The sequence below is a fragment of the Cervus elaphus genome, chromosome 31, assembly GCF_910594005.1.
Source record: "Cervus elaphus chromosome 31, mCerEla1.1, whole genome shotgun sequence".
Classification (NCBI taxonomy): domain Eukaryota; kingdom Metazoa; phylum Chordata; class Mammalia; order Artiodactyla; family Cervidae; genus Cervus; species Cervus elaphus.
In genome coordinates, this window is record NC_057845.1 from 50,867,142 (window position 1) to 50,890,266 (window position 23,125).

The 23,125-nt window shown below is 45.7% G+C and overlaps 1 protein-coding gene across 2 annotated transcripts; it reads right to left on the reverse strand.

Annotated features, from left to right (window-relative positions):
• Positions 1–13,882: 13,882 nt before the first annotated feature.
• LOC122687602 lies at positions 13,883–16,970 on the reverse strand. 2 transcript variants are annotated; one of them, XM_043893199.1, is made up of 2 exons: positions 16,556–16,970; positions 13,883–14,789 (listed from the first exon to the last, which is right to left on the reverse strand). In XM_043893199.1, exons 1-2 carry the CDS (start codon positions 16,894–16,896, stop codon positions 14,468–14,470), a joined length of 663 nt encoding a protein of 220 aa, XP_043749134.1. In that variant the 5' UTR covers positions 16,897–16,970; the 3' UTR covers positions 13,883–14,467. The 2 variants fall into 2 exon arrangements, with proteins under 2 accessions (XP_043749134.1, XP_043749135.1); XM_043893200.1 differs by having other exon boundaries at positions 14,789–15,349.
• Positions 16,971–23,125: the final 6,155 nt, after the last annotated feature.

Consider the following 23,125-nt stretch of genomic DNA (forward strand, 5'->3'; position numbering starts at 1 on the left):
TCTTTTCAAACTTCCCTTTCCTCTTTAGGACACAACCCAGGGCGCTGTTCCCTCCCCTGACTCCTCCTCTGGAACTAGGCCAATGGAGTGCCGAACAGGGGTGATGGCTGTGGTCAGAGATCAAGGTTTTGCCCTGGACACTGAGATGTTTCCGGACAAGCTGCCAAGTCAGAGTTCTGGGGTTTCACTGGGCTTTGCTAACCCCAACATAAAGGTCGGTGGAGTGAGGTTTGTCCTCCCTAGAATGCTTCTGTGCAAGTGTTACCCTTTGTAACGCCGTGGACTGTAGCCCACCAGGCTCCTCTGTTCATGGGATTCTCCAGGCAAGAATACTGCAGTGGGTGGCCATTTCCTTCTCCAGGGGGTCTTCCCAACTCAGGGGTCGAACTCCAGTCTCTTACATTGCAGGCAGATTCTTTACTGTCTGAGCCACCAGGGAAGGCCTAGGTTTATGTTTATAATCTTTAATCTCTCTCCTTGTATCCCTTTGTCCTCTTGTGGGTAATAATAACAACAACAATAATTTTATAAAAAATCCTACCATTTATTAAGTGCTTATTAAGAACCAAGCACTATGTTTAACACATTTCATATATTACCTTGCTTAATCCCAACGACAGTCTAATGAATTAAGAGCGATCACCTTCTTACTAACAACAGAGGCTGTGATTGGTTGTCAGCCCTAACTGCATGTGATAAGCACACAGGAGTTTTTTCTAAAACGTGGCCTCCCACGGAGATTGTTTCAGTTGCCTGAAAGTGGAGCAGGACAACTAATGGCTCTTAATGGTGGCTCTGCGTGGAAATCAGATGGAGAGCTTTAAATATATACTGATTTGGTTGACCTGGCATGATGCCTAGGGCACTGGAATTTTTTTTTTTTCCTGAGGCTTTTGGTGTTTTTTTTTTTTTTTTCTTTAACAGACATCATTCTTTAACACAGTCTTAAGAGAACTGCACAGAAAATATAGTGAATCCCCAAATTCCCCCTTTCCCTACACACAGACTCCTCTATTAGTCACAGATTGCATAAGTGTGGTACATTTACTACAGTGATGAACCAGTAGGGAAGCTTGAGTATTAGCTAAAGTCATAGTGTATATTAGGGTTCACTCTTCATGTGTATATCTGAGGTTATTGATATTTCTCCCAGCAATCTTGATTCCATCTTTTGCTTCATCCAGCCCAGCATTTCTCATCATGTACTCTGCATATAAGTTACATAAGCAGGGTGACAATATACAGTCTTGACGTACTCCTCTTCCTATTTGAAACCAGTCTGTTGTTCTGTGTCCAGTTCTAACTGTTGCTTCCTGACTTGCATACAGATTTCTCAAGAGGCAGGTCAGGTGGTCTGGTATTCCATCTCTTTCAGAATTTCGCACAGTTTACTGTGATCCACAGAGTCAAAGGCTTTGGCATGGTCAGTAAAGCAGAAATAGATGTTTTTCTGGAACTCTCTTGCTTTTTCAATGATCCAGCAGATGTTGGCAATTTGATCTTTGGTTCCTCTGCCTTTTCTAAAACCAGTTTGAAGATCTGAAAGTCCACAGTTCACGTATTGTTGAAGCCGGGCTTGGAGAATTTTGAGCATTACTTTACTAATTTGTGAGATGAGTGCAATTGTGCAATAGTTTGAGCATTCTTTGGCATTGCCTTTCTTAGGGATTGGAATGAACACTGACCTTTCCCAGTCCTGTGGCCACTGCTGAGTTTTCCAAATGTGCTGGCATATTAAGTGCAGCACTTTCACAGCATCATCTTTCAGGATTTGAGATAGCTCACCTGGAATGCCATCACCTCCACTAGCTTTGTTTGTAGCGATGCTTCCTAAGGCCCACTTGACTTCGCATTCCAGGATGTCTGGCTCTAGGTGAGTGATCACACCATCATGATTTTCTGGGTCGTGAAGATCTTTTTTGTACAGTTCTTCTGTATATTCTTGCCACCTCTTCTTAATATCTTCTGCTTCTGTTAAGTCCATACCATTTCTGTCCTTTATTGAGCCCATCTTTGCAGGAAATGTTCCCTTGATAGCTCTAATTTTCTTGAAGAGATCTTTAGTCTTTCCCATTCGGTTGTTTTTCTCTATTTCTTTTTTTTTTTTGTTTTGTTTTTCTCTATTTCTTTGCATTGATTGCTGAGGAAGGCTTTCTTATCTCTCCTTGCTGTTCTTTGGAACTGCATTCAAATGGGTATACCTTTCTTTTTCTCCTTTGCTTTTCGCTTCTCTTCTTTTCTCAGCTATTTAATAGGCCTCCTGAGAAAACCATTTTGCCTTTTTGCATTTCTTTTCCATGGGGATGGTCTTGATCCCTGTCTCCTGTACAGTGTCACGAATCTCCATCCATAGTTCATCAGGCACTCTATCAGATCTAGAAAGATTAAATCTATTTCCCACTTTCACCATATAATCGTAAGGGATTTGATTTAGGTCATACCTGAATGGTCTAGTGGTTTTCCCTGATTTCTTCAATTTAAGTCTGAATTTGGCTATAAGGAGGTCATGGTCTGAGCCACAGTCAGCTCCCAGTCTTGTTTTTGCTGACTGTATAGAGCTTCTCCATCTTTGGCTGCAAAGAGTATAATCAATCTGATTTCGGTGTTGATCATCTGGTGATGTCCATATATAGTCTTCTCTTGTGTTGTTAGAAAAGAGTGTTTGCTAGGATCAGTGTATTCTCAGGAGAAATATCAATAACCTCAGATATGCAGATGACATCACCTTTATGGCAGAAAGTGAAGCGGAACTAAAAAGCCTCTTGATAAAAGTGAAAGAGGAGAGTGAAAAAGTTGGCTTAAAGCTCAACATTCAGAAAACTAAGCTCATGGCATCTGGTCCCATCACTTCATGGGAAATAGAGGGGGAAACAGTGGAAACAGTGGCTGACTTTATTTTGGGGGGCTCCAAAATCATTGCAGATGGTGACTGCAGCCATGAAATTAAAAGACGCTTACTCCTTGGAAGGAAAGTTATGATCAACCTGGATAGCATATTTAAAAGCAGAGACATTACTTTGTCAACAGAGGTCTGTCTAGTCAAGGCTATGGTTTTTCCAGTAGTCATGTATGGATGTGAGAGTTGGACTATAAAGAAAGCTGAGTGCCGAAGAATTTATGCTTTTGAACTATGGTGTTGGAGAAGACTCTTGAGAGTCCCTTGGACTGCAAGGAGATCCAACCAGTCCATCCTAAAGGAAATCAGTCCTGGGTGTTCATTGGCAGGACTGATGTTGAAGCTGAAATTCCAATACTTTGGCCACCTGATGCGAAGAGCTGATTCATTTGAAAAGACCCTGAAGCTGGGCAAGATTGAAGGTGGGAGGAGAAGGGGCTGACAGAGGATGAGATGGTTGGATGGCATCACCGACTCAATGGACATGAGTTTGAGTAAACTCCAGGAGTTGGTGATGGACATGGAGGCCTGGCGTGCTGCAATTCATGGGGTCGCAAAGAGTCGGACACTACTGAGTGACTGAACTGAACTGAGCTTCATGTGTGGGTCCATGGTTTTGCTGAATGCATAAGGTTAAGAATCCACCATTACAGTGTCACATAGCATAGTTCCCACATAGAACAGTGCCCTCAAAATCCGCTGTGCTTTGCCTAGTCAGCCCTTCCTTCTTTCTCCCAAAACCCTTGTATCCAGGGGCACTGAGATTTTTAAAAGTTTCGCCAGGTGAATTTATTGTAGTCAAAGTTGAGATCCATGGCACTGGATGGAATATTTTGACTAAGATCCACAGAAGTTGAGGAGTGAGGTTGGGATTTGAAAGAGTTGACCCCAATTTACTCCTAAGTGTTATACCTCCTCCTTTGGCTGACAATTCTCTGATCATTCCAGCACCCAGTTGGAGCCATTCCATCATAACCCCTCCAGATAATGAGTCCTGGGAGCAATGGAAGCTTCCTTTTACTTATTTGTAAAAGGACAATCAGCATACAAGAAGCATTTTAGGACCCTGGAGACAGGTAGAAGCATTTTGAGGGTTAGAGGGAGTGGGAGCCCTGCCTAACTCTCCTGCCTGCGTTTGTGCAGAAGGCCAAGGTCACAGATCCCAAGGGCTGGTGTCCTGGCAGCTGGACCAGAGCAGAGACTAAGTGTGCCCCAAGCCCATGGCAATGTTGCTCCTGAGCTGTGATCCGCTCATCTCCATTCCACATCCTAGCTGCTATCACCTTGCTACTTAATCCTCACTAAAGAGGTAAAAAAATCTTTCATTTCAATTTCATAAAAAAGGTAGAAACCCTTTGATCTCTGTGTTTTAGTGCTTTGAAGGCTCCTGTCTTTGGCGCTAGTGTTAAAGAATCTGCCTGCCAATGCAGCAGATGTGGGTTCAGTCCCTGGGTTGGGGAGATCCCCTGGAGAAGGAAAAGGCAACCCACTCCAGTATCCTTGCCTGGGAAATCCGATGGACAGAGGAGCCTGAAGGGCTACAGTCCACGGGTCACAAATAGTCAGACACGAGTGGGCACACAGACACACATACACACATCTTTGGTGTGCATGTCCACGCTCCCCGTGGTCCTAACATTTCTCCCCCGGGGCTATCCCAGCTGAAGGTGGGCTGCCAAGCCCCTGCCAAGGTCTGGGTGGGAGGGCAGGCTCTCCAGCAAACTTTGTGTGGCATGTGGGCCTTTTGTCGCCTTCGAAATCACCATTTCATTGAAGACTCGCACAGTCTGAGCTTCACTGGTATAATCCTTAAGCCCAAATGAGTCACTTTGGCTCCACTGGTTCCCACCCTGAGCGTGCCCAGGAGAGCCCTGCATTCACTTACACTGATCCCCTGCTGATTTATTTTTCTTCTTCTGGGTGACTACAGGCCACCCCTGGGGTTGGTGAGGAAGAGGAGGCCCTCTGCTCCAGGCTCCCAAGTGGGGACGGCTCAGCCCAGGGGTCCTTCAGAGACTTCAGTGAGAGCTGCTGTCTTTCAGGCATTATTCTCATCTCTCTTTTTTTCTCTCTTGCCCTCGTTCTTGCTCTCACTCTCTCTGGGATCCAGACGGAAGTCAGTGGAGGCCTGGGCTGGGGCAGAACCTGGCATCAGCAGTACACAAAGATTCTGGGAATTCCCCTCCACGCTGTTGCTTCTGTTTTCTACTCCACTTCTGAAATTCTACTCCACCTGTTTGTCACTGGTCTGAGGACTCTCACTTTCTCTTTCCTGGGGAGAGCTCTCTTCTGGGAAATGCCTCTCTTCCTCAGATAAACAGACTCCTGGCCTGGCCCCCTCCAGGCTGCCTCCGGGCAGCACAAGCCTGGGCTTGGCCTGGCTGCAGCTTGGGTGTGCCCAGCCGGGTCCCCAGACGCACCCCTGGAATTGCCTGTGTCTGAGAAGGGCTGTCAGCCCATCTGCTCACTGAGGCTGTGTCTTCATCACTCCAGCAAAAGAGAGCGCTGAAAAGTTTACTGAAGGATGAAATTAGATGGAGAAGACTTAGCAACGCCAGCTTCGTTCTTCCAACTGCTCTGACTGAAGCTCTGGCATTGTCTCTGCCTCCTCTCCCATCCCTTAGTCTACCAGCCTGCAAAATCCTGAGGGTTCTACCTTTAAAACACAGGCAGACATTGATTAGAGGATCTCCATTACCTTCTAGACAAACTCCATAACCTAGGAAACAAGGTGATCGTGCTTTGACTTCTACCTTCCCCACATGGCACATGGTCTGCCCTGGTGTACCAATTTTACCTGAAAGGTAAAGAACAGCTCAGTCGGTAAAGACTCTGCCTGCAGTGCAGGAGACCCAGGTTCAATCCCTGAGTAAGGAAGATCCTCTGGAGAAGGAAATGGGAACTCACTCCAGTATTCCTGCCTGGGAAATCCCATGGATGGAGGAGCCTGCTGGACTAGAGTCCATGGGATCACAAGAGTTAGATATGACTTAGTGACTAAACTACCATCATCGCACACAGCATAAACTCTGGGCTTCAGAAATACTGAGCAGCTTTTCTGACTTCTCTGTTTTCATTCTGTTTTTCTCTTTCTCTTTTAGGCTGTGCCTCCCCATCCTTGGTTTGTCAAGGAAACTTGCACTCACTATCCACTTGCTTCCCATCCCCTCTGAGTTAGGCATTCCCCCTCAGGCTCCCGCGGGACCCATGGGATCTATCGCTGCTTTTGTCTTTATCACTACTTATATGCCCGTTGCTGTGTACTTCATGAGGTGAAGGACGATTTTACGTTCAGTTATGTATCTCCATGTACAAGAGTTGACTGGAGCATCTTAGGTGTCTGATAAATGTTTATTAAAATATCTCATTAATAAAAAATAAATAAATAAATAATTAAAAATAGAATAAAATAAAACAGAGGCAGAGTCTGACCATTTCTGGCCACCTTTCCTGCTTCTACTCTACTCCAACACCACTGTCTCTTTCGAAGCTCCCTTCCTCCACCTTTGCGGCTCTGTGGTCTAGTGTGTGTGGCAAAGGGAGGCTGCCAAAGTCAGATCAGATGGGCGATTCCTCCGCTTAGAACTTTCCCTCCAATGGCTTCCCACTGTTACCAAGCCAGGGGCTCCCTGCCCCCAAGTGATGTGCATAGAAGCCAAAGCTATGGCGCCGGCTTTTGAGAAAAGAGAATGCTTTATTGCAAAGTCAATGAGCTAGGAGACAGGACGCAGGACTCAAACCGGCCTCCCTGACCTGGGGTTCGCTCACAGCTCTGAGCTAGGGGGCGAGGACTGCGGTGCAGAAGCACTGGCGGAGCAGGTGTGGCAGGAGGCTTTTGGAACCTGGCCATTCACAGTGAGGACGGTAAAGGGGTCTTCCTGGACAACAGACCCTTCGCTTCTGAAAGGGTTCCCATGTTCAGGTTCCAGGTCTGTGGAGGGGAAGAAACTTTGGTTCCGGCTGTGGAGATGAATATTGTCTCCTCTGTGCATGCCTCACCTGCATGACTTGTGCTTTTGATCACTTGTCTCTGAAAAGAAGCTCACTGTCTTGTTAGAAACCGGATAAGGCCAGTTTGGGTCTGGTTGGCTTCCCAGGTGGCGCTGGTGGTAAAGGACCCGCCTGACAATGCAGGAGAGGGAAGAGACTCTGTTTGATCGCTGGGGCAAGAAGATCCCCTGGAGGAGGCAATGGCAGCCCGCTCCAGTATTCTTGCCTGGAGAATCCCAAGGACAAAGGGGCCTGCGGGCTACAGTCCATAGGGCTGCAAAGAGTCGGACATGACTGAAGCAGTTTAGCATGCGGGCACTGTGGTTATGCACCTCTGCTGAGAGTAAAATCAGTCTGTACATGGCTGCAAGGCCCTGTGAGACAGGTGACCTGGGATTTCTCTGAACGACTGTCTGCGCCTTTCCTGGGACCCATTCCACTCCAGCCACAGGGCCTTTTGCTTGTTCCTTCCTTTGCCTGGAACTCTCTCCTCCCAAATACACTCAGAGCTCACAGCCTTTGGGCTTTGCTCAGACAGTGAATTGCTCAGTAGCTGTGCATGGCATTGAATTCTAAATCCAGGTATTTGACTTTAAAACTCTGTTTCTCATTCATGAGTTAAACCTATATGTAAAAGGGGGAAATTGGCCCAAATCCACACAGACAGTTCCCCTCACTTTTTTTAATATTCATATAATTTATTTATTTTAATTGGAGGCTAATTACTTTACAATATTGTAGTGTTTTTTGCCATACATTGACATAAGTCAGCCGTGGGTGTACATGTGTCCCCCATCCTGACCCTCCCACCCACCTCCCTCCCCATCCCATCAATCAGGGTCATCCCAGGTGCTTTGAGTGTCCTGTCTCATGCATCGAACTTGGACTGGTGATCTGTTTCACGTGTGGTAATGTACATGTTTCAGTGCTATTCTCTCAAATTATCCTACCCTCGCCTTCTCCCACAGAGTCCAAAAGTCTGTTCTTTACATCTGTATCTCTTTTGCTGTCTCTCATATAGGGTCATTGTTACCATCTTTCTAAATTCCATATATATGCATTAATGTACTGTATTGGTGTTTTTCTTTCTGACTTACTTCACTCTGTATAATAGGCTCCCATTTCATCGACCTCATTAGAACTGATTCAAATGCATTATTTTAAATAGGTGAGTAGTATTCCGTTGTGTATATGTACCACAGCTTCCTTATCCATTACTCTGCTGATGGGCATCTAGGTTGCTTCCATGTCCTGGCTATTATAAACAGTGCTGCGATGAACATTGGGGTGCATGTGTCTCTTTCAGATCTGGTTTCCTCAGTGTGTATGCCCAGTAGTGGGGTTGCTGGGTCATATGGCAGTTCTATTTCCAGTTTTTTAAGGAATCTCCACACTGTTTTCCATAGTGGCTGTACTAGTTTGCATCCCACCAACAGTGTAAGAGGGTTCCCTTTTTCCACACCCTCTCCAGCATTTATTTATTGTTTGTAGACTTTTTGATAGCAGCCATTTTGACTGGCATGACAAGGTACCTCATTGTGGTTTTTACTACACTTGATCTTAGCCAAAAGGCCGAGAAGCTCATTGTGGTTTTTATTTGCATTTCTATGATAATGAGTGATGTTGAGCATCTTTTCATTGTTTGTTAGCCATCTGTATGTCTTCTTTGGAGAATTTTTCATTAAGATATGACACAATAATACACACACACACACAGATGATATTTTGTATTTGGCTACATGTGGGCTATATCTTATGGCATGTGGAAGAAATCTATCCACTCACTAATAAGTCTATCTCAAAGGAATATCTAGATGAACCCAGGGCAAGTTCTGACAACCATTTATGACTACTGAGAACCAACTGAAGTGTGAATTTACTTTGAAAAATAGCCGTTAGTAATGAAAATGTCAAGCAAACTCTGACTTTCTATAACCAGAGTAGATGGATTCACCTTTTCACAAAGCTTCAGCATGTAAAACAGGTTCTGATCTTTCACTAGGATAAAAACCTATTCAAGTCTCTCTGGCTGGAAGCCCTTGGTAGCAGTAGCTCAGAGAAGAATTTAATGGATATTAAAGAATGGTTTGGATGCCTCTAAATTATTCTCTGAACCTGGGTAGGGCTAGCCTAACTATTTGAATATGCTAATTTTCAAGTAAGAATATTTTTGCCAGTTGGCTGCAATGTGGAAATTAAAAAAATTCATACACATTTGTCAGGTATGTATTTCTGCACCATCTCAACATGTGACTGTCTATATCATACATGATCCATCTATGATTAAGCAAGAAGACATTTAGAAAACACTGACTCGGTGCCAGCTTGAATTACAGACGCTAAGCTAAGGCAGAGTTTAAAACTCATACTGTTTCGGAGCAAACCTATTTTTTTACCTAGTAGTTGGGGGTTTGTATATGTTTCTTCAATTACTTACATTGCCTCAAAATCTGTGTTCTGACAGGTCTTCAGAATTTGGTGCCAGAATTTGACTTTATGATGGCTTGTTTTTATGTACCAGGTAAAATGAAAAAAAAAAAAAAGCACCCAACTGTTCTGTGTTTGTCCAGCAGTGAGCAAACACTTGATTTAGCTTATGTTCACAGTGCCGCCCTGTAGTTACTCAGGTATTTAGTCCGTCTTACAAAGCCGTGCCTTAAAAAGGGAGAAAATTTTAAGGCTTTTTGCATTTGTTTTATACCCTTCCTACTATACATCTGACGTCCTTTGATATAGCAGCCATGCTGCCAACAGAGATTTCTTTGAGAGAACACATACCGTCCTCTTTAGGATAAACTATGTTAAATGAAAGGGCCAACTGCTTGCCTCTGGCTAAGCTGAGAAGAGAGGAAGTTTAAACTGTAGTTATTTTTCTAACCTCATCTAATTCTATCTCACCTCTTTTTTGTTGTTGTTCTACATTTTTGGCTTTTCCCTATCTTCTTCTAAAGAGGGATGAACATGGGAGAGGCTTGAAGTAACTGGGAAGTCAAAGGTACTGAAAATCTGATGCTTGAAAGAAAAGGAGATCTGGCATGTAAATATTACCTTTCAGTTTATTTTGAAATCATCTCTATGCCCCTTTGCTTAGTTTCCTTTCAAATTCAGTTAGCATCATCATTTCTGTCACCCAGTATGTCCCAGGACTATGTTAATCACTGTAGACGTTGAAAAATAAGACAGGACTCCCCCCCCTCCCCCGCCGCCATGGGGACTCATCATAATGTGGGGGCATACAGGTAAGCAATCATTGCAACATAGTACATCACTGAAGACTCATGAAATTACAATTTTATTTTATTCCCAGAGTTTAAAAATATTCTATAGTGAGAGGTAAAATGACAATTTCAGCACACTACTAAGAATTAAAAATTCTCAGTTATTCTGCACTTTTCACCTGTTCCATCCCTGGGCTGGGAAGATCCCCTGGAGAAGGGAATGGAAACCCACTCCAGTGTAGTTGCCTGAGAAATCCCATGGACAGAGAAGCCTGGTGGGCTATATATAGTCCATGGGGTCACAAAAGAGTGACACATAACTTAGTGACTAATCAACAACAATATAAGTAAAGCTATGTATTCACAGGACCCCAAGACCATCCCCAATTTCTACAGTTTGCTAGGAGAACTCCCAGGACTCAGCAGATCATTGTACTCATGGCTAATATTTAGTATAGTGTAAAGGTATAGAACAAGATCAACAAAGGGAGACGGTTCATGGTACAAAGTCTGGGAGCAACCAGGCACTTCTAGGGTCCTCTCCTGGTGCAATCACACAGGCCCTGCCTAATTCCCCCTCAAGGAGTTGTGAAATGTTGTCCACTAGTGGAGCTCTCCAGACATTCATCATCCAGGGTTTTTACTGGGGGCTGGTTACATAGGCAGCCTCTAGAAGGTATATCCTAAAATTTCAGACTCTCAGAAGGAAAACAAGTGCTTAGCACAAGCCATTTTGTTTTAACAAAGAGTGTAGGCATGGTGACGCGTCTTATGTACTGGGAATGGTGTGAACTCTCCTGAAGTCCAAGTTCCTAGATACCCACCAAGAGCCAACCTTGTAAGTAGGATTTTCAAAGGATTACAGTTGGGCCTGCTAAATTAGCTTTCCTACGCAGTTCACGTGATGTATGCATTTTCTACAACATGCTCTGTTTATATATATTCTGCTTTTAGACAGCAGCAGTATGTATGCAGTTTTTGAAGATGACACTATCATGGATATCTTCCCATGCCAGTTCATGTAGGTTTACTTCTTTATCATAGTTACATGGTCTTCCATTTGTAGACAAACAATTTCTTTAATCATTCCTGTACAAAGTGATATTTGGTTTGTTTGCAATTTTTTGGTATTACAAATTATGATGCAAAGAATATCATTATACATGTATTCTCCATGTATTCACGCCTATTGTTTGTGACATAGGCTTCCAGTTTCTGCTGTGTAAGCATCTAGAAACAGTACTCCTGGTGTCATTCAGTTTGGAAAGGAAGATCGTTGTGTTGGAATTCTACTGGAAGTATTAGAACGTAGAGGGTTTATTGGAAAAGAGAACAGTTAGAAGACTATTAAAATATCCAGGTGGTAACTGGTCAGGGGCCCAACTAACCTGTGTCAGGGAGCTTGGAAAGGAGCAGAAATGGTGCAGATTCAGTTTTCTGTACAATACAACAGTCTCTGGCTGTGGATGACTGGTGGAGAGGGAGAAAGGGGGGGTCCAGGGTGACTCCCAGTTACATGATCTGGTGGACGGCAACAATATGGGATGCAAGAAGAGAGTGCAGTTAGAAAGCAGTGATAACAGTTCACGGAAGAAATGATGGGGACTCAGGTTTCCAAGTGTTCATTCCTTCACATATATTGAGCATCTTGCTATGTATCAGCCACTCCATTCACTGTTAGTGTTGGTGCAATTGTTTTGTTTTTTTTTTGCTAAAAACATTGAGAGAGAAATCTTATGAAATAAAGATTTCAACTAATTTGGCCATTAACTAACATCATTGCTATTCTTTTGTAAATGGTACAAAACTTAAAAAAAAAAAAAGCTATAGAGAGATGATGGTGAATCAGGTCCCAGATGTTTGAAAACATGTGCACACACTTTTGAGTAAAAATCTGAGGAGGGAGGGGAAAAAGAATCGCGAAAGCAAATAAGATCTCTTTTGTGTCTAGGTTTGAAGGCAGACCCTCTCCCACACACTCATTTTAGACAAACACCCTTAACAAACGTGAGCAGGAAATCCTCCTCCCCCCGCCTGCAGAGAAACATCCCCCCTCTACAGTTTTGAGTATCACTTGTGTGGGCCTCAAGTCAGGTGTGAAAGAGAGAAGCCAGGAAGCAGTTCTTTTTATTCTTCTCACTGAATTGCTATTCTAAATTTGCCCTCCCTCCTCCCCTCCCTCCTCACTCCATGACCCTAAAGTGCAGCTTCCCACCTCCTGAGCCCAGATACATATCAATTATAATTTGAATGACAAGGGGAGTTTTACTTTTTTTAATGCATCCTTCAGTAGAAATTGATGTGTTTTAATACATTTTATTTCATAACTTTTTTGAATTATATTGAATCTGCCTTCTGAATAAATTTATTTGACTAGGCAGAAAAATAGCATTCTGCATCCATTTGAACCCAATATACACAGAAAACGTGACCCAATACATTCAAAAAATTTTTTTCCATACTCTCTGAAGCTTGTATGAGGAGGGATAGAGAGTCATATTTTTTTCTTCCTACCGACTTAAGTCTCTTTGTTTTAAAAATTCCTGTAAAAAGTCGTTACATTCCCCAAAGAAGACACACAAGTGGTTAATAAGCACATGAACAGATGTTCGTCACTAATCATGAGGGAAACACAAATCAGAATGAGATGCCACCTCATACCCAATAGGATGGCTATTACCGAAAAAAGGAAAATAACAGGTATTAGAGAGGATGTAGAGTAATTGGGACCTTTGTGCACTGTTGGTGGGAATGCAAAATGATACAGGCAGTGTGAAAAACAATATGGAGCTTCTTCAAAAAATTAAACCTAAAATCACTATGTCATTCAACGATTCTACTTCTAGGTAGAATTTTTCTACCCCAAAGAACTGAAAGTAGGGATTGAACAAACATTTGTACACTAATATTCATAGTAGCATTATTTGCCATAGCCAGAATGTATGAGCAACACAAGTTGAATTTTTAAATTCAACACAGATGAATTTTTTAAAAAGTGGTATGTGTGTATATTCAATGGAATATTAGTCAGCCTTAAAAAAGAACAGTATTCTATACACATGCTACAATGTGGATGAGCCTTGAAGACATTAGGCTGAGGGGCGTAAGCCAGACACAGAAGAACAAATACTGTGTGATTCTTACCTAAGGTACTAGAGGAGCCAAATTCACAGACACAAAGTGAAAAGGTGATACCTACAGCCTGGGGGAGGGGGAAGGGGAGAGTTATTGTACAATGAAATGGAGTTTCAGTTTGGAAAGATGTAGAAGTTCTGGAGATGGATGGTGGTGATGGTTGTATAACCACGTGAATGTACTTCATGCCACTGAACTGTACATTTAAAAACAATTAAAATGGTAAGTTCTTTGCTGGGTATATTTTACCACAATATTAAAAATAAAGAAGTCAAGCAATATGCCGCTGCCTGGGCAAACCTGTATTTCTCTCTGTAATATCTCTCTGATATTTTTCCTCCCTTTGAGGGATTTTCTTGTCCCCTTCTTTCATCCCAGCTTTCTGCCCTACTGTATTTAACACTCTTCCCCATTTACAAAACTTTCACTAAAGACAGGCTATGATATGGCCAACGACTCCCTATAGGCAGCATTTGAGCCAGTATTATAGCTTTCCCTGGCCTGGTGACTCAGCAGTAAAGAACCTGCACGAAAATGCAGGAGACTTAAGAGATGTGGGTTTGGTCCCTGGGTCAGGAAGATCCCCTGGAGGAGGGCATGGTGACCCACTCCTGTGTTCTTGCCTGGAGAATCCCATGGACAGAGAGGCTTGGTGGACTATAGTTCAGGAGGTCACAAAGAGTCAGACACAACTAAAGTGACTTAGCAGACATGGTGTATTTTCATTATAAGGGTTATCTCTAATGGGAAATATAAGGTCATATTTCCTGGTAAAGATGGCCCTCTGAGCCCCCTAATGCTCTGTACCCCTCGGCCCCTGCACCTCAGAGGACTGATGGACTGGTCAGGGATTCAGTTGGGAAAATGAAAGTCACTATAGGTATTTCAAACACAGTGAAATTTAATATAGGGAGTGAAGTTTCCTAGTTGTTGGAAGGGAAGGAGCAAAACTATGGATGGGAACGGTGCTGCTACCCAGAGATCCCGCTCTGCAGTCAGCCACCGTAACCCGGTAGGAACCTACTTGTCTCTGAGCACGCAGGACTCCAACAGCCCCGCTGCCCTTCTCAGGCTGGCAGGAGCCAGCCGCCGCCCTGCAGGCTTCCGCTGCTGCTAGCTCTGCCTCCGCAGGAGGGTCAGACCCACGGCTGCCTCCCAGTCTGGAGCCAGAGAAACAGTTTCCCTCTCTGCCTCCTGCTCTCAGGCAAAAGCCTTCCAAAGGCAGGATCTAAACTGGAACCCTGCTGGCAGGGGGGAGTCTGAGAGACACAGTTTTCAGGCTTCTAGCCCTTGTGGTTTGGGGAGCGCTGAGAGGTTGGCGCTGAACACAGCAGGCAACAGCCCACGCAGAGCAGTGTTGTGGTGGGCTGAAATGAGCACCTCCACGTCGACAGGCTGATCCCTGCAGGGGGCGTCCGCCCCAGGCTCCCACATCACTCAGGCCTGTCTGGCTGCTCTGGGATCCTGGGCCGTAACAGCAAGAACTATTCACCAGGTCGTTCAGGAAGCGGAGAGCTCTGTGAAGGGCTTTAAACCTCAGAGCAACAAGCCTGTAGGTAGGTGTCATAATTTCAGTTTCACAGATAAAAGGCGAGAGTTGGGGGTGGGTTGGGGGGGTGGGTGTCAGGTCGCATGGTCATTGAATGGGGGAGCTGGAATTCAACCCCAAATCTGAGCGACTTTTCTCTTGCGCTGAACGCTGAGCTTCCACTTCCAGCTCACGGGACCTCTGGAGATTTGATGAGACCCTGGACGTACACCTCTGGTCCTCTGCTTCAGCCCTCATCCCCTGCAGCAAGCACACCTGTGTGGTCGGCCTCCCTTTGAAACTCTGCACGATGGGTGCTCACAGGGTGGGTGCTGGTCCAATTCCACCTCTGTCCTGTTCTGGCAAATGAACCCTGTCCCGAACCTTCCCCAAAGAGGGAAGTCAGAAGACTAGGAGGTGTTTCTGCCTCTAGGTAACTTTCCCATTGCAGCCTGTGTTAGTTTCCAATGATGGCCGAAAACAGCGGAAGTGTATGGGAATTCCCTGGCGGTCCCATAGTTAGGACTCTGCGCTTTGACTGCCACGGGCCTGGCTGGGTCTATTAATCTGGGAACTAAGATCCTGTGTGGCGCACCAAAAAAAAACAAAGGAGATCAATGGAAATGCATTCTCCCACAGGTTGGGAGGGCAGAACTCTGAGATCGAGGTGCTGGGAGGGCCGAGCTCCCCACGGAGGCTCTGGGGTGAATCCATCCTCACCTCTTACAGGTTCTGGCAGCTCCAGACCTTCTTTCTCCTAAGGCCACGTGAGTCTAAGCTCTGCCTCTGACTTCACACTGACTGCTCTTCTGAGTGCCCTTTCACTCTCCCTCCGTCTCACTCTTTCCAGGTGACCTGTGATGGCATTTAGGTCCCACTCGGATGATCCAGGATGATCCCCTCATCTCAAGGCCCTTCAATTAACCCTCTTCACAAGGACCCATTTCCTGCATCAGGTACTAAGTCACAGGTCCCATGGATTAGGACGTGGTCATATCTTTGGGGTCACCATTCAGCCCACCTCATCTCCCTCCCAGGGGAGGCAGGATGAAGCACAGAGGAGCTTTCTGACTCCTCCTCTTGGGAGCACATCCTGGGATCTGGGCCTTGCTCCCTCATTCTACAGCATCTTCCTCCACCTTCTGGGCCCAGCTACAGAAGAATCAGAAGCCTGGAGGCACATGCCAAACAGGAGGGTATCACAGACACAGCCTTGCGGCCCTGTTGGTTGAGCACCATGAACAGACTCAGCCAGGCCTCCGTATTTCCGTCTCAGGCCAGGTAGCGCTCTCTGGAGCCCCCCAGCCTCGGGAGCCCAAAATTCCTTCATGGTTCTCACCTCAAAGAAACTGCTCACAGGAGCCTTTCTCCTTTCTGGCCTTCTGCTCTGCACAGAAAAGGAAGAGAAGGTTCTCCAACTAACTTCCTGCCCTCTGGTTTCTTCTTCCTCGATTTATTTCACTAAAAAGCCTCTTCAGTTACCCCTTCCTTGATTTCTGAACCGAGTCACATGAACCCTCCATGTGGGATTGGCCAAACTCCCAGCTTCCTTCCTCACACATCTTCACCCATCCCCTCTCCACCCAATATTCACCGCATTTTCACTTATGACTGTCTTCCCAGCCGTTATTAGTGATGCCATCTCAACGACATGCTCCTGGTCCAGAAAGAAAGGGAGCGATCCCTCTTGATTCCCATACAGGTTTGGGAGAAGGGGTTTCCTTTTTCCTGAAACCTCAGTGAGCTGCTGTCTCTACCTGGAGTAAGTGCCTGGGTCAATAGACTCACCTCCACCGTTGGGATCGATTCTGGGTGAAGCAGACCCGCAGATGGTTATCCCAGCTGGCTCCACATCCTGGGCAGGGGCTGCTCACAGCTCTGTTCACCATTTGGGGGACGTTCTCATTCCCTACATCCTGGGGGCCTGGCCTTCCGAGGCTCATCCATCCTCTAAACACCGTCTGCAGAGCCTCCATGTGGCCAGCATGCCCAGTGATGTAGAACTTCCCACACAGAGTCTTTTGATCCTGAAAACAAACCAGTGTCACAGCTGGCTGGCTGACCCTGACCGCGTTGCACAGACGAAGAGGCTGCAGTGACAGGATTTGTCCTGGGTCACCAGGCTGCATGTGGCCAAGCTGAGGGTCCAGCAGAGGAACTTGGCTGTGAAGGCAGTTTGCTTTCTGCCCCTGCACTTTTCCTATTCTTTTTTCTCTTTCTTCTTCTTTCTCTTTTCATCTTCTCTATGCCCCTGACTCAGCTCCTTACTATTTATCTTCCTCTATTCTAATTATTTCTGCCACTCGCCTAGACCTGAATTTCTAGCTTTGCTACCACAAGATCTGTGATCTTGTGCACATTTCTCAACCCCTCTGAGCTTTGGTTTCTTCATCTGCGCACAGTGGTAATACTAACTCCCACACATGGTGGAGGTTTAGGGAGGTTATAAGTAGACAGTGAGAGAGGAAGGAAGGAAGGAAGAAGGAAAGAAAGAAGAAAGTCAGCCTCTGGCTCTTGGCAGTCAGCAGTCATTTCCTTCCTGCACTTTTTGAATTTTGTGGATACATGGCTAAGACTGTACACTTTTGTCCCCCACTCACCTGTGTCATCCTTATCATAGAACTGTTGGGTTTGATTTATCAGGAGACCCTGGCTGCGCTTCTGTGACTATGAGCCGTGGCCAAATGAGAAGAGCCTGATGGATGTGGCCGGCGTGATTAATAGCAGCCTGTCTGAGAGTGGCGAGTGACGGATCGCCCCAGCTCCACTTTGAATTCCGTGTTGTTACAGGCAGCTGTTTGGCCAAGCAGAGGCACCGTGTTCACAGCGCAGAGTCTGGCTGCAAGCCCTGGCTTTCCTGGGTCACCAAACCCGCTGCTCTGAGTGGAAAAGGAAAGAAAGCCAGGGCAATGGCACATACCCAGAACAGGGTGTGAGCCCAGGGAGAGGTGTGGCTGGGCTCCTCTCTCTGACGGGACATGGGAGAGCGCAGACAAGCCTACCTGTGCAGGTCTCACCCCACCCCCACTTCCTGAGATGCCACGTCTGGTGCTTTCCCAGCGAGAAATCCATCATCAGGACAGCATGCCTAGAAGCACCCAGAAGAGGGATGCGTGTCACTTGGAGACGTTCTGCTGACCTTCACCTGTCTTCTGCAAATGAGAAAGCATTGTTTTAGGAGCCATGCACTTCCCTCCGATTCTGCAGCTCTCCAACCACCTCAGCATGAGGAGCTTTAAACAGAAAGAAACTTGCACTGTATCCCTGTTCCCTACTTAGAATTAGAATTTGCTCACCCCATCTGCATGTCTTGAACATTGCTGTTAGGGGTTGGAAATTAATCTTGAGGCAGAGCATTCACTGACTCCATTCAAGGGGAATGCAACAGTGAATATGTCTTATTTTTGCCAAGCTGGTTATCCATTTCTTAAACAATTCTTCTAGGACTGTAATCAGTCAGGAACAGGGAAGCTGGGGTCCTGGTCTGCTCCTGATCTCTGCCTAGCACTGGAGTTGGAGGAAGCCTTGCTGCTCCCATTCGAATTTTACACTTGGATGATGTTTCTCTTGGCTTCGACTATAAAGGCTGGTGCCCGGAGCCAATCTTGGGCAAAGCAGAGAAGTACGAAGCTTTTCTCCCCCCAGGATGTTTCCAGCGTTCCTCTTAAGCGCTTTTGTCTCTGGTCCTCGCTGAGTTCTCAGGCACTTCTTTCCTCCTGTATCGCAGCCACATGTGAGCACTGCAAGGGTCTGAGACACGTATTCTGTACGTGTAAGCGCTTGATAACTTGTAAAAGAGCACTTTGGAGAAGGGCACGGCAACCTACTCCAGTATTCTGGCCCGGAGAACCCCAAGGACAGAGGAGTCTGGTGGGCCACAGTCCCCCGGGGGGAAAAGAGTGAAGCGCAGCACCACACGTAAGGATGCTTCACGGAGTCCAAGTGTGTACGCATCGCCCACAGCGCCAAGCTGCAGAGTCTGGATCAGCCGCCCTGGAGAGGAGCTAAGATCATACATCTCTAATCCGCTCCCCGGTCCTGCTGGTGTGTGGCTGGTGTGTGGACGGAATTTTGAACTGTACGTTGAAAAAACCTCCAGTCCTCCTCCTATGTTTCTCTTTTACCCTTACACTCCTAGTACACTCAAAACATTTCCGACATCAGATGTGTGGGTTTACCCCACACCAAGCAGTTCTGTGACACCGGCTAGGTGTCCTATGATTCAGCAGAATTCTGACACTACCAGTCTGGACATAGCATCAGGCCCCCACCAGGTTAAGAGCCCAATTCCATGAGACAGCCCTCCCGCGCCAACTTTAGATCTGGATCACAAGTGGCAGGTCTCCAGGTTACCCACAACTTCTGTCCAACTGGTCTTCAGATTGAAGGTTCCCATGAGCTCCTTCCGTTTGGATTCAATATTTTGCAAATAGCTCGCAGACCTGAGAGGAACACTTATGCTTGTGTGTGTGTATGCGTGCGGTCACTCAGTCGTGTCTGACTCTTTGCGACCCCATAGACCGTAGCCCACTGGGATCCTCTGTCCATTAGATTTCCCAGGTAAGAATATTAGAGTTGGGTTGCCATTTCCTTCTCCAAGGATCTTCCCCAGGGCTTGAACCTGAGTCTCCTGCATTGGCAGGTGGATTCTTTACCACTGTGCCACCTGGGAAGCCTTTCCTTATGTTTGCCAGTTTATTAAAGGATATGATAAAGAATGCAGATGAACAGTCAGATGAGACAGGGCGATTGTGCAGGAGGGCCCTGAGTAAACGCACTTTTATCCACATGGAGTTGAGGTGTATCGCCCACCCACTCCCTGCATATGTGGATATGTTCACCAACCTGGAAGCTCCCCGAATCCTATATTTTGGGGCTTCTTATGGAAACTTTATCACATTGGCATAATCAGTTATTAACTCCATTTCCAACCACTGCCCCTCTCTGGAGATGGGAAGGTGGGGCTGAAGATTTCAAGCTTCTCGTCATGACTGGGTCTTTCTGGTGACCAGTGTCCTTTGCGGAGCCCACTCAGTCTCCTCATTAGAACAAAGATGCTCCTAATGCTTGTATCACTTAAGCATTTATGAGTTTCAGGAGCTCCGTGTCAGGAACTGCGATGGGGATGGAGTTGGGAGCGTAGAGGGTGGGGGTGGGGCAGAGACCAATGTATAAATTTCTTGCTATTTCACAAGTTGCAAAGCCTTAAGCCAATTCTAAAAGGAGAAAATGGGAATGGGAAAGATCCCTCCTTTTCCCTCTGGTTTAGGGAAGTATGTGTGTCCGTGCACGAGTGTGTGTGTGTGTGCGTGTGTGTATGTGGTTCCCACATTTCTTAGTGACTAGCTTTATCCTTGTGCTCTTTTCAGATCCTGCCTGATTATTGGTTTACTTTATCAAAATTTTAAATTAATTGCTCAAGTATCAGTTCTCACTGATGCACAGTTATGATCAATACAATTTTCATTATTTTTGCCAATCGAAGCTTGTATTTTCTCAAAATACCCTGCTTTCTCATTTTGGTAAAAATCAATCAGTTTAAATTGAGTTACTTACAACCTTTTTCTCTACTGCGCGTTTAAAGACAGAAGTGATTTTGGGTGAGTCCGGGATCGGGCCAAGGAGATGGCCCTGCTTATGTCTGAACCGCTGCTGGAGGCTATCACCTAGCGGACTGCCAGAAGAAACAATTTGTCTGAGAAACTGAAGAGCCGGAAGATGGGACTCCTCACAGAGAGCGTAGCACGGCTGACTCAGCAGACCCAAGTCTAAAGCTTTAGCTCTCAGTAAAGAGGGGTCTTTATCCCAACCTTATATTGACTCAGTTTTCAGGTCCTGGGAGAAAGAAGTCTGTAAACAAACATAAGAGGGCTATTTTCATGAATGATTCTCTCAGAAAAGAGCTTGCATTGGTATCCTTTGAGCAGAAGGAATGCATGAAGGAGATTGGTCAACAGCAGGGTCCCCCCGTGTTTACCGGCTGAGCTGTGCCTGCCGAGGCTGGCGGCCGTGCCCGGCAAAGGCAGCAGCGCAGCCTGTGGGATCTAGGAGCATCCTGCAAGGAGCCAGGAGGGCAGCAAGGGCAGAGGGACAGGGGAAACGAGCGGAGACCGCACAGAGGACCCGTGTGGGGAACTGAGCGATTTCATTCATGAGCTACTCAGGGAAACTCTCTGGAGCCTTCCAAGAGTATTAGGGGAAGGGATGCCTGTGGAGGGGGATTTACTGGGTGCTGAGGCTCCATGTCACAGATAAGAATTAACGCCTAAGCTATAAGCATAATTTAATCAAAATGCCATGTATTCACACATACGTTCTGTAATAAAGGCTTCCCTGGTGGTTCAGAGGTTAAAATGTCTGCCTGGAATGCGGGAGACCTGGGTTCGATCCCTGAGTTGGGAAGATCCCCTGGAGAAGGAAATGGCAACCCACTCCAGTACTCTTGCCTGGAGAATCCCACGGAGGGAGGAGCCTGGTGGGCTTCAGTCCATGGGGTTGCAAAGAGTCGGACACGACTGAGCAACTTCACTTCACTTCACTTCTTCTGTAATAAAACCACAGCACAAGACAGAATGAGTGATAGGGGTCTACACTGCCGTTTCAGCCTGAGTAGCTCTGTTTCTTCTTTCTTACGGGGTGTCCACATGTGATTTCATTTGAGGGAAAGGGTCCTGAGCTAAAATCCCTGAGCGGGCTGCTCCCCAAGGGCCATGGCCACCGCTAGGACCCACGGCTCTTCCTCTGTGAGTTAGGAAGCAGTGGTGGATGCTGTGATAAGGTTTAAGAACCCAGCTTCTTGGAGCTTCAAGGTTGTGGTCTGGGAGGAGGTACCTGGAGTCTGAGCGCTTCATACTTGAGTAGTTCTGAGTGCTGACCAAGCCCAATCCCTGCAGACAGTAAGGCCATCAGGACAGCCGCGGCAGGGTTTAGGGCAGGGAGAGGAGCCTTGCAAGGAGGGCTGAAATTCCTGGAGGAGACGGAGGTGGGCACGGCCCCAGACCTCGAAGGCTATTCTGAGCCAGGAATTAGGGAGCTGTTGCTCAAATTCCCAGCGTTGCAGTGTTCACATTCAGTCTGTATCACCAGCTGGCCTTAGCATCTCTCAATGTCCCCAGGGAAGGACGCCATTTCTAAACTCACCAGAACCCAAATCAGAGACCTCATTCTACCATGCTTGAAGTGTTCCGAGTAATGGGATTTTGAATAAATTAGTTATTCATCATGGAAGAGGTGTTATAGATAAACACCATTCCTCATTGCTATTCTGAGCCGTCCACCAGCCATCTCCTTTAAGGAGAAAACTAGAAGAATTAACGTGGTTCTCAACAGTGATCTGCTTAATGATTTCAAGGTTTTTATCTGGAGAGGATTTCAATAAACTACTTTAAAAGAAGTGGAATGCAAAAAAGAAAAAATGTGTGAAGGGCCTATATAATTGCTGAAAGGTAAGTTCTGTAAGGCTAGAAATCAACGAAAAGGGTGAATGTTACGGAAAGATTTTTAAGTACTTATTCAGGAGAAACTAAATAGAAAATCAATCAGGAAAATAAAAAATTCATAAACCCAATTGCTTCTAATTGGCTCAGAACATAGTACAGAATTCAAAATGTTTGCCTCTGAACAGCTCTGTCTCTCGAAATTATGACTCTTATCACAGGAAAGAGTATTCAGGTTACTTTTTTTTTTTTCTATCAAAGAAAATTCATCAAGGCCAAAGCAATCCGGCAAATGTCTCAAGCTAAAAGACTCTTCATTATGGATATTTATGGAGAAATTTCTACTAAAGTTTTACTCTAGCCAGAAAGAACATATTTTTCTTTCAAGTCTTTAAAGATGTATTAAGTCCCTACTATGTACACAGTATTAAGCAGGACATTATGGGAAATGCACAGATTAACGCACTGTGATTCCTGAGTATTCCCAACTTAGAAGGGGAGTCAGGTGCATGCCTAGTTAACTTCAGGACAAATACTAATGCAATAAGGGCTTAATAGTAGAGACATCACTACATGGTATGAGAAAAATAAAGGGCATAGGTGATTTCTGACTCAGGAGATCTGCAGTTTCCCTCAGGGAGGTAAAATCTATATCAAAGGGTTAGAAAATATTCCACCCACAGAGAAGACTTGGAGCTAATGTCCAGCAGAAATGTGAGCTAGGCTTGGGGAGAGAAGAGTAGTTTATAATAACTTAGAAGAGTTGGCACAACGTGAAATCCTGAAGACCATGACAATTATATTTAGCACTATAAGCTCTGCCTCTGTATCTCAAACTTTTGTGGAAGCCCATAATTTATGTGCTGCCCTCATTTCTCTTGTTCGAGTGAAAATTTCCTGATAAATATATACACTCCTAAGT